We start from the raw sequence: 21,257 nt of genomic DNA, 5'->3' as shown, positions 1-21,257 counted from the left end.
ATTCTTTTCACAGGTTGCAGTGATACAAGTATCATCTCCATCATGTGTGTCGTAGATTGTTGCTCCATATTCATATTTGTTCCCATTGTACAAACAATAGCAGGCTAAAATAGAAAAACACACTCACACAATGTTGATCCAGTAATTTTTCAAATGTGTTTAAGTAATAATATTTCATTGTATTATAAATATATCAGATATGACATATAGTTACCATTGACATCATAGGTGCAGTTCGCTTTTGTGGATGCACAAGAACTTCAAACGCATAGAGATGAGATAACTTTAGTTCATGAATATTAAAAACTACATTTCAATTTTACATCACATTGATAATATAACAAATGTATTATAACTCTTCTCTTTTAAAATGTTAAAACATTCAAATTTGACAGTTCTTTTTTTAGTAATTTGGAGATTTGAATAATTAAAGACATTTCAGGTTTCCCTGTTCTCTTTTATCTGACGTACAGCACCAAATCGTCTGAGGAATGAAAATACATTCATGCCAATTTCATACATTGAAATGTGTCTATGGCACATGCACACATTACAATATTCGAATTTGAATCCCTCACTTTGGTTGATTTGTTTACTTTTGGCTATACATTCCACCATCCTCTTACTGTACATGTCATTCATTGAGTCTTTCTACATTATTACATCAACTACACAAATACCATGTGTAGCAGTTCTTGTCTGAAGGCATGTCCTCTCCTTCCTCATAATGCTTCCCTTCAACATAACAGCCACACTGCTCCGTCTGCACACATCTCATAGTAGATTCTTCTAGATAAGGTCGTTCCTCAGGGCATTGTGGGTAGCACCCTAAGACAAGATGTTTCAGTGGAGACATAGAACAACACAGAAAGTTGAGATTGCACATCCGGAGCTCTGTTGTAAACATTTCCTTATACTTATTACACTAAACCTGATCATATATCTTATCCGTAAGTACTGTAACAAACTTGAGCCGTCAAACAGGACTTGAGATGTTCTTCTTATTATCTTCATTTGTATCGGCATTTTCTTTAAACTACTACTTTTCCGCATGCTATATTTGAATTTTCCCCACTCTGATATCTTACTTCATCTGTGTTCCTAATCTATAAATAAATGAATACATCATACCCTCCAGAGCTGGTATGGGCTGGGTGCATAGTCCTGAAGGATTTGTGCAAGTCTTCATACATGGTTTACCACAGGGTTCATAATGCCATTCACATTCTCCAGATGGGTTGTAATAATCACAGAACAGAGCTGTGTAGGACAGAGACGGCAAAACAATAGTCTGTTAGGGTCTGTATCAGAATGCATCAGAATACAACAGATTGACAATGACGATTGACAATTCGTTAGAAGGACAAAGACTCACGGCAGACTTTGGGAGTTCTCCACCTCACACACACTCCAGCTGTGTTACAGGCAGCAGCGTAAGCTGCCACCGCTGTGCAGAAACATTCACAGTCACCCCCAGAGTTACAGGCACATGAGTCCTTCACACACGCTTCATAATAGTTCTTGGGATCCACCTTTTTCCAGAGAAAACATTTAATAATTTTAATTACGATTTGTGTTTAAGTTGTGAATTCAGCAAGATTATAAAACATAGCATATGTTATTATTAACTAATATGAATAAAAACCAATCAGTAGATTAACATGGTTTATTTAGTTCCTTCATACATTTTAGCAGTGTGAGTATAACAATAAATGCAAAATGTTTATGTTGCAATTTGTTTCTGGGAAGGGGGATTTGTTTAAAGAAATATGCTTGTTATGTCTAGGGAGAGTGTGTAGGCCTACTGTAGGAGTGAGGGTTTTAAAAGATAGAGAGAGAGAATTACTGTAAGTTAAATGAACTGTTCTAGATTCAAGTTAGACCTCAGCTTGGGGTTTTATTTACAGACAGGCAGAGGCGTCACAAGGGGAGGGAAAGTGGGATTGAGTTACTAGGGCCCAAGGTGGAGGGGCCTTAATTATTTTATACTTTAGCTATTGAAACATAGTTATAGAAAACAGATATACTTGTAGATCAGCTATTTTTGAAAAGTCGTGAAAATGTGTGCAAATCTTTGAATATACCGTATGTATTTTTTAAGCGAACATTTGTAATTCAAATTTTGCTTCTGGGGGTCCCTGGAACTAAATATTTTGAGATGGGGGTCTGTGGCCAAATACATATCATTTTGGGGGGTCCTTCACATGAAAAAGTTTGAGCACCACAAAACATAGGTTTTTCAAAAAAGGATTTTAAATATTCAAAGACATTTCATGATTTTTCAAAAATAGCAGATCTACAAGCTCACAGTGCAGCACAGAGTGCCGCGCTGTGAGCTTGTATAGCTGCTATTTTTCAATAGTTAAAGCACAAAATAATGCGTAATAATGCGTTCCAAGTCTAAATGGGGGCCTGCAGTGAATCCTTGTACCCAGGGCCCAGAATTTGGTGCGACACCCCTGCAGCCAGGTCTCATGACCACAACACTGCCCTCAATAACCTAAATTAACTTAAATATTCATATGTTGTTTTGGTGGAATCATTTGAATTATGATATTAACCGTAGTGTGTGCGTGGGGCGTGTTACCTTCAAGTGACAGGCTTTGAATACGTCACTGTTGATAATGCTGCAGTGCTTCACAGCCCAGGTCTGTCTGTAGGAGTAGACAGCACAAGGACCTTTCTCACTTTCCTTGTCAGGACAACTAGGAGAAACTTTCCAGCTGTTTCCAAACTGAAGAGCCTTCACGACCACTTCCTGGTTCCTGGTTCTGAAGTCATTCCTTGCATTTCCATCATAGTTCCCACACAGACCACACACTTTTCCCTGGCGGACAGATAACAGGTTGTTTATGGAAAATGAAACAAATCGCAACAATAACCAGTTTGCTCCTTTGCTCCGAAATTGAACCATGCACTAAAACAAGGAGTTAGTTTTGCATTTCAACCAAATTCTGAAACATAAGCGCTCATATTTCTGGAGCTGTGCTAACCACTCCAATACGTGGCTTTGTGTCCTTCCATGGTATCAAATACTGATCTCATCACATATCCATAGGTGTAAGGTGTAAGTTTATTGATTACATTTAATAGACTGATTATGTTGTATATAATAATTATTTCTGCAGCACCAGATAATAATAAATATACTCTAGTCTAGAGAGATACTGAGAGTTTCTTATATCTGCCTGTCAATTTAGATTGTTGTTGCGTGTGAAAGATGTATTGTCTTGAGTTTGTGTGACTGTCTGAGGGATATTGTGTTTGAAGTATATGGGAGAGACAGCCGCTGATACGAACGACCTACGGCCTGGTCGCGACCTAGGCCACGACCTGGAGGTCGTAGGTCCCGGTTCTGGAGGTCGTAGTTCGCGGTACATACTTGTTAGGTCGCGGCCGGTCTAGTTTCGCGACCCCCGGCCGTGGTTGCGCCACCTCGGTCGTCCCCGGGCCGTCTTTTTGCAGAATATTCTAGAGCAGCAGCGCTATTCAACCTTTTGAAGCTTGTGATTGGCTGAACCGGAGGTAGGAAGCGCTCCATTGTAGTCACTTGGACCGCGCGAGGTGCACCAAAACCTATCCTTAACCCTAACCCCAACTCTAACTCTAACCCTAACCTTAACCCTAACCCCAACCCCAACCCTAACCCTAACCCTAACCCTAACCCTAACCCTAACCCTAACCCTAACCCTAACCTGCCGACACTGAGTAGCTAACCTGCCGACGTTGTTGAAAACGAGCGCTCCTTCCCTTAGCAAGCGTAGAGTTTCTAAACTCGCGTCCCTTCCCTTAGCAAGCGTAGAGTTTCGATCGCGGCGCTCCTTCCCTTAGCAAGCGTAGAGTTTCGATCGCGGCGCTCCTTCCCTTAGCAAGCGTAGAGTTTCTAAACTCGCGTCCCTTCCCTTAGCAAGCGTAGAGTTTCGATCGCGGACTTCCCAGGTCGCTGAATTACGACCGAGATCGCGCAAAACCTCCAGAACCGGGACCTACGACCTCCAAGTCGTGGCCTAAGTCGCGACCAGGCCGTAGGTCGTTTGTATCAGCGGCTCTTGCTGGAGAATGGATTGAATATGGATTGAAGTATGTCTGTACTGTATGTCGCACATGGCTAAAAATGATTAGTCCAGGGCCCCGTTGTGATCTAAGAACTTAAAGGAGCTATAGTCAACTTTTTCGTGAAAAACGGATGCTAAAATAAAAATAATCTTTCGAAAATATTTTATAAAAAAATAAGCTTCATATATGTGTTTCTATTCAAAAATGACCACAAAAAGCGTAAAATAATGATAAAATAATCATTTTGGCCATTGGCAGGCCGACACTTTGTTTACATTCTAGTCTATAGACTAGGATGTAAACAAAGTGTCGGCCCTACAATGAAAAAGTTGACTATAGCTCCTTTAAATCTATGTAGCCTATGTGCTGTGTATTTAATGGTCATTAAGGTATAGGTGGTTTGAAATTCAAACATAGTATTGCAGGACAAAATGTTTCAGCATTGGCTCCATATAAAATATATAAAAATATGTTATATGCAGCTGAACTGAATCCAAACCAGCTAGTGGTAAGACGTGTTGTAACTGATTTTGCAGATATGAAATCGTTTCAAAGTATTAAAAGGATATTTCACTTAAAAAAAAAAAAAGGTTTTGTCATTTTATCGTCTAATCAGGCTTTTGGGAACACCCAGGACAGTTTTTGAATTTCTTCATTCAGCATTTCCCCCCATTTTCCCCCTTCCAGGACCTTCCTACAGTATACAAACACATTATAACTTCAAACTCCATTTTAACCACGATAGATTTAATGAAAACAACTGTCCATTTTTCTGAAAATGTTAATTCTACTCTTTACTACACAATAGTTTAATCGTCAGTTCTAATGTTAACTAGATGTATTTTAGTTCTGTTATAAACAAGATGCATGTTAGTTCTATTATTTCTACTGTGAACTAGATTTACGCATATTACATCTACTGTTAGTTAAAACGAGTCCATGCTCTCTAATTAGATTTATGTTAATTCTGTTATTAGTTATACTGTTAAATATAGTTCTATTGTTGACTCACCTTGTATGTAGAACTGAGTTTGATCATCAGACCGGTCTTCTTGTCCCAGATAAGAGTCAGTCCTTGTTTTGCCTCAAGCACCAGATAAATGCCCATAGTGTGGACCTTGTAGTTGACATCCTGGCTTTTATTTTGCTTGACAACTGTGACTTTTTCCTCACTCAGTTCAATTTCAGTGTCCTGAAATAACAAAGAGCAAAGCATATTGACTTGTAATGGCCAAACTAAGGTAGAGTATGTGTACATGTGTTTTTAAACGGTGCTTTGTACCCCTAAGAAGAGCTTGATCAAGATGGAGCAGGTTTGGGAAGCAGGCCCACATGGGACACTCTCAGTCAGAACCCTAAAGGTACCGTTGGTGTTGCTGCCGCAGTAATCCTGTAAGATGCTGGCATTAGCAGTCTGACTGAATTCACATCAAAACACTGACATCACAGAAAGAGACTGCACAGAATCCTCACTACTGTACCTGAGCAAAGACATATTCACAGCCACCATGGAAAGAGAACCTCTTGTCATCAAAAGAGACATAATGACCCTCTCCATAGATGCTGCAGGTTCCTTCACATTGCTTTGCGGTGCATTTCCATTTTTTTCCAGAGCATGTGCTATAATGACCATGACAGAATGGTTTTAATCTAGAACAACATAAATGCTGAATAAAACACAAAGACTTCATCCAGTGCATGAAAGTCCTTTACCAGGTGTTACAGTCCACCTTGACCGTCTGTCCAGGCTGATAGGTGACCCCACCATACGAACAGGGACACTGGTTTTCTTTGATACATCCCCCTTTACCATCGGTCAGCAAGCCATCAGGACACATACAGCCTGACTCACAATCAGAGCTCACCTAAAAAAACACATCAGCAAAACAAGTTCAGTTCAACATAAAACAACACACTCTACAACTAACTAAAGGCAGCATTGCATTGATAACATGTTGTATTATGGTAAAACTATGTGGTTCAGTCCGTCATCAAGTGTTGATTATTCAACCCTATGTATTTAATTACTGACATAAGCCGGAATTCATTCTGGGGTTCTGGTTCTGGATCCCCTATTCTCCAATTGACTGCCAAGGCCCAAGTTTCCAGAGTTATTCCCAATGTCTCTGCGTGCCGAGGCCTGAGTTTCCAGAGTTTAGATTATTTATATTTGATTAAAGATAATCCAAAATCGGATCACCGATCCACTGGGTCCACAAGTGTCCCAAAGATAGTGCGGAACCAGATCTGCATTTTTTTGACCGGAACAACACGTTTCTCTGTGACCACTTCCTGCTCCGTTTACTTCCTTGTTAAATAACACTTCCCAGCAACGCTAGCATGGATTAAGATGGGGTCTTTTGTAATCGCGAACGGACCACGGTGGACACGCACGCGCCCATGTTAAAAGGTAAGAAAATCATGGCAGTCAACCGCAAAAGCCACAGTTTTTTCTTGGCAGTAAATGAGTTGTTTAAGAAGGACCCACGGTTTATTTCTATGCTATTAGAAAGAAGAGAAAAAAAAGTCAATTTACACATTCAGTGTCGGCAGACTGACAGCTCTTCTGGCATTCTGAGCCTTTTGCGTTCACCGAAGCATTGGAGCAGTTGAAGAAGACCATCGGAGCTGTGCAGGCTGAAGAGAAAGTTGTGTCAAAAACCACACCATACTATGTTAGAAATGATGCAATGAGGAAAGTGCTGAGTATCCTGACATGAATCAGACTGATAATGTGGATTCACTCTGTGGGGAACATATGAGGGAATCCACATTATCAGTCTGGCTAATGCTACCTAACCCAGTGTTGAGTACCCAGGCTAAGTGCTAGATTACCCACTTGTAATGTCTTGTCTTCCATAGCAGTTCAGCTTCCCATGCTTGCAGGTACTAGGGAGTGAAATAGACGCATTGTAAAGTATTGTATATCAAACAGAAGCAATAAATCAATCATCATAGAACCATTGGAGCAGTCACATTCTCACCAGGTTGTGCCTTTAATCTTGACGGTGGTCCCTGGTTGAATCTGGTGATACCCGTCATAGCACGGACATTTTGACGCTGGCACACACTCTCCCTTTTGAGTCAGATAAAATCCTTCAGCACATCCACAGCCGTCCACAGGAGTATGGGCAATCTGGCACGTGGTGTCGGGGTGGCTTAGAGAGCGACAACCCCGATTACAGCTGTTCATTTTGTAGCTGTACACCATGTTAGCAGGGCAGGAGGTTGTGTATTTTTCTGTGTAGACATGAGAGAATGTGAGTGGTTTAGGTCTAACAAACACTGCTGTTCATGTGAAAGCAGATGTTTGTACTGTACAGTACAGTATTTAGAGCTTACTGCACACTGTGTCTCTCCATCCAGTGATGAAGATGCCTGCAGCAGCGCAGGTCTGAACGTAGGCAGATACAGCCGCACACATGCAGTCCTCACTCACAGCACAGGCACAGGTAGCCTCCTTACAGCTCTATGAAGAGGGTTACTAACAGGGTCAATCTATGCACACATTTAACATACAAAATGGCTGGTTTATTTGTAAAATATCAAATCTTACAGCTTCATAGAACTCTGGATCTATTTCAGAATGACACTGAGAAAAAATCCCTTTGGGGTCAGCAATCATGGAACACCAATTCTCAGCATACTTCTCTGTTAAAACAAACAAAGTATGATGGACTGAAATAGTTCAATAGACAGATTAAAACAGTGTTCAGATAACTGACCTTTCTGTACACTCCAACTGCATACGCTGTTAAAGACTTTACTGTCATCCTGACAGGTAGCTTTACTCATCCATGTATTAGCAAACTGCGCAGCCTGAGCCTCAATCAGCCCCCCACTGGTTTTTAAGTCATCAGTTTTAACATCGTTAAAGTCACCACAAAGACCTGGGGAAACAACAGTCATTTTAATACATCAACATATTGAATATGTTGTATTAATAATCATTATTACAAAACATTATGGCATGGATGCATACCACGGAGCTTCCCCTTAAGAGATGCTGCAGCTGTGATGTAGACTTGCATTCTGGGTGTTAGCTGTATCTGCACCTTGAGTCCATAGCTAGTATGAATGAGCATGTGGAACGTGGACGGCTTGAAGATTTTTACATTGTCTGTGAAATACAGATGTACAGAATTATTTACGGTACATTGAAGCCAATCATCACCAATGAACCAATTAGACTACATCCAATGAATAGAAACTCACCCAGGAGGAGGGGCACTTGAGAAACCAGTTTGTTATAAAATAATTTTCCACTGTCTCCAACTTTAATCATCTGTAGTAAAAAATAATAGTATATTAATTGACCACATAAACAGTATGATATTGTCCAACTTATTGGAAATAATACAGGTGTTTATTATGTGTGTGCTTGTGTATATGTTTGCGCACGTGCATGCGTGTGTGTGTGTGTGTGTGTGTGCGTGCATGTGAGATGTACCTGTCCAGGCAGGACCACAGTAACAGCCTCCAGACATATCTCAGAGCCGGATTTACCGCATGGGGACAGATCACCATGAACTGTGATGTTCTCTCTTTCCACCTGGAAAACAAGGTGAAGATAAGAAACACACATAATATTGTTAGTAATATGGCTAAGGAGGACATGACACTGAGAGAGACTGAATAAAACAATGTGTGTAAAAGCTTCAAATGGATGGACAATTCTCTCTGTGGTGTGATGTACAAACTGCACCCAAACTCATCTCGTCTGTTATGTGCTATAAGTCATCTCAGCCAGGAACAGTAATGAGAATCAGTACAGTTTCGGAAGTTGAGCTCTAATTCTTTTCCTTTTTGTATCACTAACTTGTGTCAGAATGTAGGAGCAGTCTCCAATGAACTCGTATTGGTTATCATCGTAGGTGGTGAAGAAAGCACCAGCCATGACGCTGCAGGTTCCAGGACAGTTGATGTCAACACAACTCCAGCTGCCACCTGTACAAGTACTGAAAGACACACATGTACGGCATATGGGTATATATTTACATACTCTATGCACTCTAGTACTATACTTCACATAATTCAATTTAGAACAGCTCATGTATATTGTACAGTATGAACATCCACAGTATATTCTGTGCCCTTTGCTCATCTGTCATCATATTTGCATATGCCACTGCACATACTCTGTATATAACTGTACTCAACATACACATATACTGTATGTCTGTAAACTGTATATAACTCTGATATCTGTACAGTGTTATAAAGTATATAAAGTATTTCTGTAGGCTAGACTGTACTCTCTGTACTCTGTATATACATTGCAGGGCTCTATTTTGATTGTCTTAAGTACCAGCTCTTATGCCTTAACTTAAAGGCCTGTCCATACTGTCTCTGACCACCAAACTTTTTGTCGGAAAGGTCCGGTTCAACTACAAAATGACATCACTCGCATCACTCGCATCTTCTGAAAAGCATAACCCCAAATTAGAGTTCGGAAAGCTGCGTGTCGGAAAGTCCGAACTCTCCGACGAAATGTTTGGTGGTCGGAGACAGTATGGACAGGCCTTTAAGTTAAGGCATAAGAGATGGTGCTTAAGACAATCAAAATACAGCCCTGTATGTTTGTTATGACTCTCTACTTTATACACCATTATACCAACTACACACTGTATATAATTGCATGCATCATATTTGATTGCAGCTACTGGGTGTAGCTGCAATGAAAATTGAATAATTATCGTTTTAAATTACATCAATGGCTAGTGAGCTGAGACATTGTGCACCTGAAAAAAGGTCATTATAATTATCTTATGTAAATGATTGTCATCATTCAATATTGACTGAAACACAGTTCTGGGTAGTGCTAATATTTGTTCTTGCCCAAAAACCTTTGGTGACCTTATTATACTAGTGGGTTGTATTATGTCAGATTATTCTTCTCCCATTATCTGGCTTTGTGCATAATACTGTAACTGTGGTTCCACTTTTCAGAAGAAGGTATATAGGCTACCCGTTTCTTGCTCGAGTTCAGCGGAAGTGGAAAACACGTGCAGGTGTCATGTGTGTTTGTTTCTGGTTCAAACCTGCTGTTGAGCCAATCAAGCAAAGCTATCGAAAGATTGACTGGAACAGGAAAAAGGCATGCCACCTTCTGAAAACGGGGACTTCAGTTATGCACTGGAGTATTACTACTGCAAGTTGTACCATTTAACACCTTTCTGTCTATGTGACTCTTTCCCTGTGTGACAATTCAAGTAGTCTGGTGTTGGATGTTGTGTTCAATGTGTACATTTCATGATTACACTTTATTTATTACCAATTTGAACATGTCTTGGAGTAGGAATCTCCTGCCTTGTAGATTTTGCCATTGTGAACACAGGAACACTGTTTAACAGGGACACAGCCACTCTTCTGGATGTCGTCAAACACAGTTCCTTGAGAATATAATATGAATATTAATGGTATTATTATGAATAATGATAATAATAGACTATTATTATTATTATATTCAGTGTTTTCAGAAAATCAGGGCTTATTTTGACATCAGATCGTTCTGTGTATTTACAGTATGTGACCAACACATGGAAACATTAACCTTAACCTTATTGTCATGAGAGAGAGGGCGAGATCATTTAGCGACCTACAACTGGGAGATTTAGCGACCCAGTCGGTAGATTAGCGACCCAGTCGGTAGATTAGCGACCCAGTCGGTAGATTTAGCGACCCAGTCGGTAGATTTAGCGACCCAGTCGGTAGATTAGCGACCCAGTCGGTAGATTTAGCGACCCAGTCGGTAGATTTAGCGACCCAGTCGGTAGATTTAGCGACCCAGTCGGTGAAAACTACCGACCAGGTTGCAACCCAGTTGTAGGTCGCTAAATGATCTCGCCCCTACTGATGACCTGAGTAATCCGATATGTGTATTAATGTGGTCGTTCTTCCTGTACCTGCTGGACAGAAGCATCCGTTGATGCAGTGGTCGTCACACTGCTTACTCCTCTCTGTGTTAGTACAGGTGTCCGTACAAGGACTTCCACATTCTTTGTACTCCATGTTGTATGGACAGCTCTTTGCTATTCAACAATACCAAGACAATACTGTAAGTGTCATGACAGAATTTTAAGCAGTGCTTTGATATTATTTTAAAATGTTGTATTTCTTACTACAGAGTTGATGCTTCTGTGGATTTCCACCGGCGTGGGCACACTGGCGAGAATACTCAGCCAGGGTTGAACACAGACATGAACTGCTGTTGTCACAGTGGCAGAGATCAAGGGAACACGCTTGGAGAAAAGCATCATAATCCAGCAGCTCTCTACAGCCTTTGAAGGCAGATGATGTCAAGAGCTGTTCACACGTTACGTTCTGTGGGTCAAAATAAAGAAACATTTGAATGGAGTGTATTCATGTTAGAATATCATCAATATTATTGAAACATGTTGATATGTATCACTGTTGTTTCCATTACATGTTGGTTACAAGACTTTGGTTGGACGTCATCACAGTCATCATCATTGGCTACCCAGCGGTTTATGTAATCACCCACTTCAATCACCTCCTCTGTGGAGAGACAATAATATAAGTAAGCTTTATTGATAAGTAGCTTTTAGCAACACTACATCTAGTTATCTAGTTTTCTCTTCTTTTTTAGATGTAATATTTGTTGCAAACCTGTATTATTGCACTTTGTGGCAGATTTGTTTGAAATGACTAAAATAGTGTCTGGTATGTACTTGGATGTGGTTGTCAGGAAAATTAGTTTCTGTGCAACCACCAACCAGTATGTGGTCGACTCTACTGCATATAAGTGGTATCACACATTTCTGTCCCTGAGGCAGGTATACTCCTACTATTGATGCTCAGTAAACTGACAGTAAACAGAACAGTAAAGCTATAGGGAACATCGACATTGAGCTAAACTCATGGTCAGTTTCTTTCTCTGCAAACAGGACGGTGAGTCACGGAGAGACAAGCCGGGGTTTGTTATTCATTCCCCGGGCAGAAATGTCCTAATAGTAATCATTGCCATGAATGTAAGTGGTCAAAGCTACGACAATCTATATTTTTTACCATTGTTAACAAACTCATCGAAGATCTGAATTCCATTGAAATCTCCACACAGTCCACAGGTTTGGTTTCTGAACTGTTCATCCAATTCCACCTTGAAAACAGTTTTTAAAAATAAAACATGTTCAGTATCAATGTTCTGATCACACTTTTTTAACATTATTATTCATTAATAGCATTATCATGAAAGATTGTATAACGGGTGACACTGATCGGTCATCTAGACCAGTGGTTCTCAATCTTTTTTGGCTTGTGTACCCCCTATATACGTAGCCCCATTTGAGAAACACTGATTTAGACCAGAAATTATCTCTATATTTTGGCATGTCCAGAGTCCTCCAGACATACAGAAAACACAGACAAAAATACGTCAACTGCTATCTCTGCCAGTAGGAAATACCTCCACATATTATTTTTACCCAACACAAATGACTTTTAAATATTTTAACTTAAATGGTTCATTGAGGGTCAGATGATAGACACATTATAGGTGACTGGCATCAAAGAAACATAGCCTCTAGACCTACCCATAGAGAGTCTTCAAAGTTGGTCATGAGTACTAGACCAAACTTAGCTTTGACCTTAACGTAGGAGGACACTTTCTCCACTGAAATACCGCCACTACTGAACTCATGGGTCGCCCTGGAGAGATACAGATACAGAAGCAGTTGGTTTTAGCTGTAAAATGTATGTACTTTATTTACTGTGTATGTACAAGTTTGATGTCCGTTGGAGAGCGTGCCTTGTCGGGATATATGAGTGTCAGATGGAATGACTGACATGCATGTAACAGAACTGTCAACATTAATTTAGGTGCTATGTAAACCTTTTTGAAACATGATCATATAGAAACATCATATAAGCAGCAGAATTAATATATTAACAATAAATGATTTAATTACAGCTGTGGCTATTTCTATAACTGCTGCTGGTAATGATCATGAATTTATTTACTTTGATCAATACTAAGTGATACGGTACGTACGATTCATTCTGGTTGACTTTGGTGGAGTTGTTGGTCATTTCAATGAGCGTTCCTTCCAGGTTCATGGTGACTTTGAAGCCGCCTTCTGTTCTCTGCAGTTGGACGTTAAACTGACTATACGTGGCTTTGCATTGGGACACCAGGATGTAGCTGATACTACATCCTGGTTCATGTTTAGTCATCTGGAAGAAATCTCCATCAAATGTCTTGAAGTGCTCCATCCCCCATGTACTGCAGAACTTCTCATTATGAGATGGTCTAACCTCTGCAGAGATGAACAAACAAAACAATTATTTGGGTAATAAACATTGTACAGTGCTAAAATAACTTCATAATTATAGTATCGATTTACAATTGAGTATAAATAGGTGGGTGTGTGTGTGTGTGTGTGTGTGTGTGTGTGTGTGTGTGTGTGTGTGTGTGTGTGTGTGTGTGTGTGTGTGTGTGTTTGTGTGTGTGTGTGTGTGTGTGTGTGTTTGTGTGTGTGTGTGTGTGCGTGCGTGCGTGCGTGCGTGCGTCAGTGCGTGTGTGCTTGCATGCGGTGTGTCCTGTCTTCAGTGTTGTTACCTGTTAAAGGGCCTTTGTTAATTGACTGAATCAAGACTGGGAGAGAAGAAATACAAAAATAATCGTTTACTCTCAAATCATGATTGTGAAGTAATTTAAAAACATGACCTTTTCTTTACTCCGATTCAACATGAAACATACATTTTGTCTCTCAAATACCTGGAACGCGCCCGAGTCGCGTTAGATATTAACCACTTTAACCATTATTTTATGCTTTAACTATTGAAAAATAGCAGATATACAAGCTCACAGCGCGGCACCGAGTGCCGCGCTGCGAGCTTGTAGATCTGCTATTTTTGAAAAATCGTGAAAATGTGTGCAAGTCTTTGAATATCTTTGACCCGATCTTTGACCCGACTTCTAAATCCTCCTTCTAAATCATGTTGTTCTCAAACTTTTTCATGTCAAGGACCCCCAAAATTACAGGTATTTGGCCGCGGACCCCTATCTCAAAATATGTTGTTCCAGGGACCACCCAGAAGCAAATATTTGAGTTACAAATGTTCGCTATTAAATAGATTTATTGAAAGACTTGCAAAGAAAAATCATGATTTTTCAAAAATAGCAGATCTACAAGCTCGCAGCGCGGCACTCGGTGCCGCGCTGTGAGCTTGTATATCTGCTATTTTTCAATAGTTAAAGCAGGCAATAATCCTAGGCCTAAATGGGTTCAACTTGAACCTGTGCTGCTTACCAGGGTTTATGGCAGGAAGAGCCAGGAACACGACCATCCACGGCTGCAGCCACCGCTGGGGCATCCCGTTCAGAGACATTTTCTGACGGCTTGCTCTGGTTCATCTTCGACTTTTTGCATGTATTTATATTCACCTGTTAGCTAACTGTTCAGTGACCTTCTCCATGACACACCCAGAGCCCTCCTACAGATGACACATGTATACATAAAGCCTCTTACAGTATGTGTACATATGTACAGTATTACTGTTTGTATTGTGCTGTGTGTGTGTGTGTGTGTGTGTGGGGGGGGGGGGGGGGGGGGGGGCGTACTTGCGACTGAGCATGGGCGTGCATGTGACTGTATACAGTCTTCAGTGTATCTGGTCATTATTTTATGGTACTGTATAGTAGGCTACCGTATTTATTGCTGTTTTAATTTGTTGTCTACAGTGCATTCTTTAGAATATCAATGACATGAGCTCAGCGGCCTTGTGATTAGAGTGTGGGTAGAGATTAGTGGGAGGTTGGGGTGATGATTTTAAAACTTTTGTGAGAGACATGGCAGGTGATGGTCTCTGTTCATGTCTCTCTGTCGCTGTCTCTTAAGTGACTCTCAACTAGAGATGATCGGCAATATCGGCCATAAAAATCGGTATATCGGCCATAAAAATCGGTATCGAACCGATATCAAAATAACTGATCAATTCAGCCGATATTTTATTTTATAATATTCACATTGGAATGTGAAGCTGAAAAAGCCCTTTGTAATGATGAAGGCTGAAGATTCAATCAAGGTTTTCTGGGAAAGCTTTTCAATTTTTTTAAATAAAAATATTCAATACCGATTCCGATAAGATATATATTGCATTATAATAATTTAATATATATCGGTATCAGAATCGGTATCGACAGATATGAGCCTATAAAATATCCGTTATCGGATATCGGCTATATGATTGTGCATCTACTCTCAACCTTTTCATGTCGTGACCCCTCAAAATGATCATGTTTGAACTGGGGTCCTCCCACCCTGCCAAGCAGGGTTCCACAGATAAATATTGTGAAAATAGCAAGATCTACATGCTAGATCTACATGCTCACAATGCCTCGCAAAATATTTGCCTCTTTCTTACATTAGTTGACAATTTGTTGATGAGAACCACTGGCTCTCTGGTGATTCTATGGGTGGCAATGGCTCAGGAGGTAGCCGCTGCTTGGGAATTGGAATTGACCCCGTTTCAGTCTCCGGCTCAATCCATGCCATGGCTCTAAACTTCTATGGATGTCAATATGCTGTCAGTATGCTGTGTGTTCTCCTCATATGTTCTGTGTGTGTTTAAATATTAAAAGGTCATGGTTGTCAGCTATGCCATTACAACGTTTGAGGATGTTCCCTGTTGATGAATCCTACTGTTGTTTGAATGTCATGTTTAAACTACAGGAGTAACTGTTTATGTAAAGACTAAACATGACAGCTGTATATTTAGTTATAAGCTGTGAGCTGTAAAATCTGTCATTACATACATTCAAGAGACAACGGTGCTAAGATAAACATGGTGTGTGCTGTGTCGCTTCCTTTGGTATGTCGCCCAGGTGGCGCCTAAACCCTAACCTTTAACTTCACAAAAACTATACCTAAACCTAACCTTAACCCTAACCCTAACTTCACAAACACTATGCCTAACCATAAGCCTAATCCTGACTCCACAAACACTAACCTTAAAGGAGTAGTTCACCCCTAAAATGACTTTTTTTCTATTGATTACTCACGCCATCGAGACTTCGGTTTTTGTCTCAAGACAAGACAGACATTACAATACATTTACCCCCATTGATTCCGGATGGGGACCCAAATGCTTTTGGATCCCCATCCGGAATCAATGGCTGTAAATTTACTATACAGTATTTTCTGGACTATAAGGCGCACCTGACTATAAGGCGCACTGTCAATGAATGGTCTATTTTCAAACTGTTTTCATATATAAGGCGCACCTGACTATAAGGCGCACATAATAGACGTTGCGTTATGCATCCAACAGATGGATCTGTGCTAAAGGGAATGTCAATGTCAATGAATGATCCATATATAAGGCGCACTGGACTATAAGGCGCACTGTAGTTTTTTGAGAAAATTAAAGGCTTTTAAGTGCGCCTTATAGTCCGGAAAATACGGTAATCAAAAAAGAAAAATCTTAGGAATGCGACTAATACATTTTTATTTTATTTTTTTACTCAAGTCCCCATGGTTTGAGTAACCAATAGAAAAAAATCATTTTGGGGGTGAACTACTCCTTTAAGCCAACCCTAACTTCACAAACACTATGCCTAACCCTAACCTTAAGCCAACCTTTAACCTCACACACACTATGCCTAACTTTAAGCCTAACCCCAACTTCACAAACGCTATGCCTAAACCTAACCTTAACCCTGACCCTAAACTCACAAACACTAAACCGTTTAACCCTAACCTCACAAAAACTTGAACTAACCATATCCTCAAAACCACATCCACCTGGGCGAAACACAGGGAAAAGAGAGAGTCCACTTCCAGTCCATCCAGGTAAATGAGAGCGAAGTTGTATTACTGTTTTTGTGTTCAGAATAAGGACCCTGTATTACATTCTACATCAAATCATTGCTTTATTTATTGTGTGAACCCATGGCATGTAACCTGTGAGGTTTCAATGGATTCAGAACTTTTTCTGTTCTGTTTCTGCAGCCTTCTGAAATAATTGGAGATTCAATCAGTGTTTTAAAGGATAAGAAAGTGATTTATTTGTATTTTCTCTTTGCTTTTTATTAAAATGAGTGTAGAATAATAGATCTAAATTCTGATAGCAATCATTGCTATTGAGTGTTTGTTCAGTAACAGGGTCTCCTTGCCTGTACAGCTCTTTAGTAAACAGAAAAGTCCTTTTCAGGTTGGGATATACACTGTAACCAATCAGGAGAGAGGAGCAGACAAAATTGGTACTCTCTCCTGAGTATTTTCTGTTAACTTAAGAGCCAGAGAGACTGAGGAATTTCATATTTTTCATCTTAATCATGTGTTGTACAAGCCACACAGATATGGGCCATGCCTTTGCCATCTGGACAGTATTTTGGGCTGTCAGTACAGGAAGTGATGTCACGTGACATCCTTTTTATGCCCATATATGAGTCATTCTGTACCACATCACTGTGACTCACTGACATCACGTGACATCACGTGACATCACTTCCTGTACTGACAGTCAGACAATATTGAGAGTCAGACAATACTGACAGTCAGACAAGCTACGAGATTTCTCAAGGTATAATGCGACCTTCGGTCGCAATAAATATATATACATAAAGTGTCCTTAAGCACAACTATCAAAATAGTACAGTGTCCAAATCAAAAGTGACCATAGCAGTCAATGCTAGTTAGTGCAACAAGTATCTCACTGTCATGTCAAACACAAGCAAAAATATTCAAAACTACTAACACAACCTAATAGTGCAGTGTCAGTGCAGTGGTAAGGTAAATTATAATGCATTGTGCCTTTTACTATCTTGTGTTCTTGATCATGCTAGCCGTATTTTATACTTTACTATTCGGAAAATGCATTCATTTTGCGATTTCTGTGTTAAAGGGATATTCCACCAAAAAAATGGTCATTTTATCGTCTAATCAGGCTTTTATGAACACCCTGAACCGTTTTTAATTTGCTTGATTCAACATTTAGATATTTGATGTAAATGTTATCCTGCCCTCCTCTGCAGGGCTTCTCCAATACACACCCATTGTAACTTCAAACTCCATTTTAACCATGATAAATTCATTTAAAACACTATATTTTTTTCAGGTGACTCATACTACACTCCTAATATGTGAACAGGCCGTGTTTTTTCAATACATTTTTTCATTTATTTTTAATGAAATTTTATTGTAATAATTTTTTTCATTTTCCCAAAGAATTATTAAAAAATAAATGAAAAAGTTATTGAAAAAACACGGCCTGCTCACGTTTTAGGAGGGTATGGGGCTGTTAAGTATGACATCATTTTGTAGGCAGAGGAGAATTTCTGCCCCCAGTTTCCGTGAATCTTTTTACTATTTTTACTATTTACACATTTTTCTTCTCTTTGCTGTTGAAAGGAAAGTGTTAGAATTATACTTTAGTCGTTATTTTTGTCTCGGATCTGTTGAAATAGCGAGGGACAGAAAATGCTCTGGGGGCATAGTTCTCCTCTGCCTACAAAATGATGTCACGGCTTAAAAGCCCCATTATGAGTCACCTGAAAAAATTATAGGTGTTTTTAATTAATCTATCATGGTTAAAATGGAGTTTGAAGTTACAATGGGTGTGTATGGGGAGAGGCCCTGAGCCTGTAGGGCCTTATAAGATTTACATCAAATATCTAAATATTGAATCAAGCAAATTAAAATCTGTTCAGGGTGTTCATAAAATCCTGATTAGACGATAAAACGACCAAAAGTTTTTTTGAATGTGGAATATCCCTTTAACTCTATGGGCTTTTAGTAGGGTTTCCCCTTCAAAGCGTGACGTCAGCACCAGGAAGTTGCTGAGTGGGCAGGACGTGAATAGGGTCCATTGCACACACCAAACGATCTCAGTCTTCTCAGAAAGTATGCCTGCTTTTCCCCTTGCTGTGAATCGCCTCTGTGTTGTCCGACCAGTCCAGTGAACTGTTCAGGTGCACTCCTAGGAATTTGTAGTTGTCCACGAACTCAACCACCTCTCCATTAATGGTGCATGGCACCGGGGGAACTCTCTTGGAAGTGCGGAAGTCCACCACCATCTCCTTGGTCTTGCTTGCATTGAGCCTGAGGTGGTTAGCCTCGCTCCACTGCACAAAGTCCCTTACCACACCATCTTGCTCAGCCGTGTTGTCACCCGAGATCTGGCTGACCACCACGGTATCATCTGAGAACTTCTGCAGATGACAGGTCTTGGAGTTGAAGTGGAAATCCGATGTATAGAGAGTGAACAGGAAAAGTGAGAGCACAGTGCCCTGAGGGGGACCCGTATTGCTCACCAGCACATCAGACCGACAACTCTGCAGCCTCACATACTGTGGTCTGCCTGAAAGGTAGTCTGTGATCCATGCCACCAAGCCCTTGTCCACCCCCATCAGCGCAAGCTTATCCGCAAGCAGAGAAGGTTGGATAGTGTTGAAAGCACTGGAGAAGTAAAAAAAACATGATTCTGGCCGTGCAGCCCAGATCGTCCAGGTGGGTGAAGGCCTTATGGAGCATGTAGGTAATGTCGTCGTCAACCCCAATGTCAGCCTGGTAGGCAAACTGAAGGTGGTCCAGGTGTTCACTAACCGCCGGTCTCAGTAGGTTCAGTAACAGCCGTTCAAAGGCCTTCATGACCTGTGATGTCAGGGCAACTGGTCTGTAATCATTGAGGACCGATCGACGGGTCTTCTTAGGCACTGGGACAATACAGGAGGACTTCCACAGCTGTGGTACCCTCCCCGTCCTCAGGGAGAGGTTGAAGAGATGCGTGAGGGGGACAGCGAGCTGCTCCGCATCAACCTTGAGCACCTTAGAGTTGATGTTATCGGGTCCCGCCGCTTTCCTGGAGTTGATTTGTGCGAGTTGGCGCCTCACTTGCTCGATGGTGAGAGTCAGAGGAGATGAAGGTGCAGGGGAAGAAACAGGGCGGCTACCGAGGTCACTATTTCTCCTGCTAGCGGTTGACCCAGCAGCTGCGTGTTGAACACTAACAGGAACTCCGTCAAACCGGTTGAAAAAAAGGTTCATCTCGTTTGCCAGCTCCCCCGTGCCTGACACAGTAGTTAGCAGATCCGTGCCCTGTGATCTTTCTGAAACCACCCCACACTTGTCTCTGTGTGTGTGTGTGTGTGTATGTATGTGTGTGTGTGTGTGTGTGTGTGTGTGTGTGTGTGTGTGTGTGTGTGTGTGTGTGTGTGTGTGTGTGTGTGTGTGTGTGTGTGTGTGTGTGTGTGTGTGTGTGTGTGCCTCATCAAAGCACTGTTGTGCTACATGCCAGCTTCTCCACCAGAGGGGGCCCCTGTTACGCATGGCTTTAGAGACTTGATGAGGCTGCCATGAGTGCCATCCAGTGATGATCATTAATAAAGGAAAAGGAAAGGTTTAAATGTAATACTCCAAAGGTAATTCATATGAAATGTTGATTGATTTGATTTTACACGCCGTAATTTTAGCCTTAAATTTTAACACCTGTAGAGGTCGCTAATATTCGGACGTTACGTCTCTACAGGAGTTATAAAGGGGAGTCAGAGGGCTCTTGATGGTTGAGTTCCAACGTCCATATTCGGCTCAAAACATGTACAAATCAATAAGGTGCTCACCGCATCGTCGAAACAGCTTTCTATCTATCGATGAGCCCACTCGTCGGCATGTGTAAGTCCATATGTTTCCAATAAATTAATGTTTACTCAAACTTCTCAGAGTCTCATCGCTTTCCTTGTTCTTGAACTTCTTGGGTAAAAATGGCCGAACATATCACGTGACGTTGATCGCCGTCGCTATTCGCTCATACTAGGACATGACGTTTTTGTATGCGGAAGTATTCCAACGTTCTGTAGGAGGAAACGCGAGTCTCGGAGAAGTTTGAGTAAAACATTAATTTATTGGAAACATAATGGACTAACACATGCCGACGAGTGGGCTCATTAGATAGATAGCTGTTTCGACGATGCGGTGAGCACCTTATTGATTTGTACATGTTTTGAGCCGAATATGGACGTTGGAGCTCAACCATCAAGAGCTCTCTGACTCCCCTTTATAACTCCTGTAGAGACGTAACGTCCGAATATTAGCGAACTCTACAGGTGTTATGATTTATGGCTACCGTAATTTCATGGGAAGTTGAAGAGAGTTTTATGTAAAAGAAACACATGCTTAATTAAAAAGTTAAAACTGGATGGATGGATGGATGGATGGATGGATGGATGGATGGATGGATAGATA

At 40.8% G+C, this 21,257-nt stretch overlaps 1 protein-coding gene across 1 annotated transcript; it reads right to left on the bottom strand.

Moving 5' to 3' along the window:
- Positions 1 to 664: 664 nt before the first annotated feature.
- LOC308290107 (mucin-2-like) lies at positions 665 to 11,067 on the bottom strand (the record flags this gene model as incomplete). Its single annotated transcript, XM_080731882.1, has 13 exons — positions 665 to 828; positions 1,132 to 1,260; positions 1,376 to 1,532; positions 2,588 to 2,827; positions 5,069 to 5,248; positions 5,339 to 5,474; positions 5,770 to 5,921; positions 6,593 to 6,693; positions 7,162 to 7,296; positions 7,399 to 7,525; positions 8,507 to 8,608; positions 8,876 to 9,003; positions 10,962 to 11,067. The coding sequence occupies 13 exons, from the start codon at positions 11,065 to 11,067 to the stop codon at positions 665 to 667; spliced, it is 1,857 nt and encodes a 618-aa protein (XP_080588008.1).
- Between the last annotated feature and the right edge of the window lie 10,190 nt (positions 11,068 to 21,257).

The sequence above is a fragment of the Nannobrachium achirus genome, assembly GCF_963921795.1.
Source record: "Nannobrachium achirus genome assembly, chromosome: 8".
Taxonomy (NCBI): domain Eukaryota; kingdom Metazoa; phylum Chordata; class Actinopteri; order Myctophiformes; family Myctophidae; genus Nannobrachium; species Nannobrachium achirus.
This window is presented reverse-complemented; position numbering and strand designations above follow the sequence as displayed.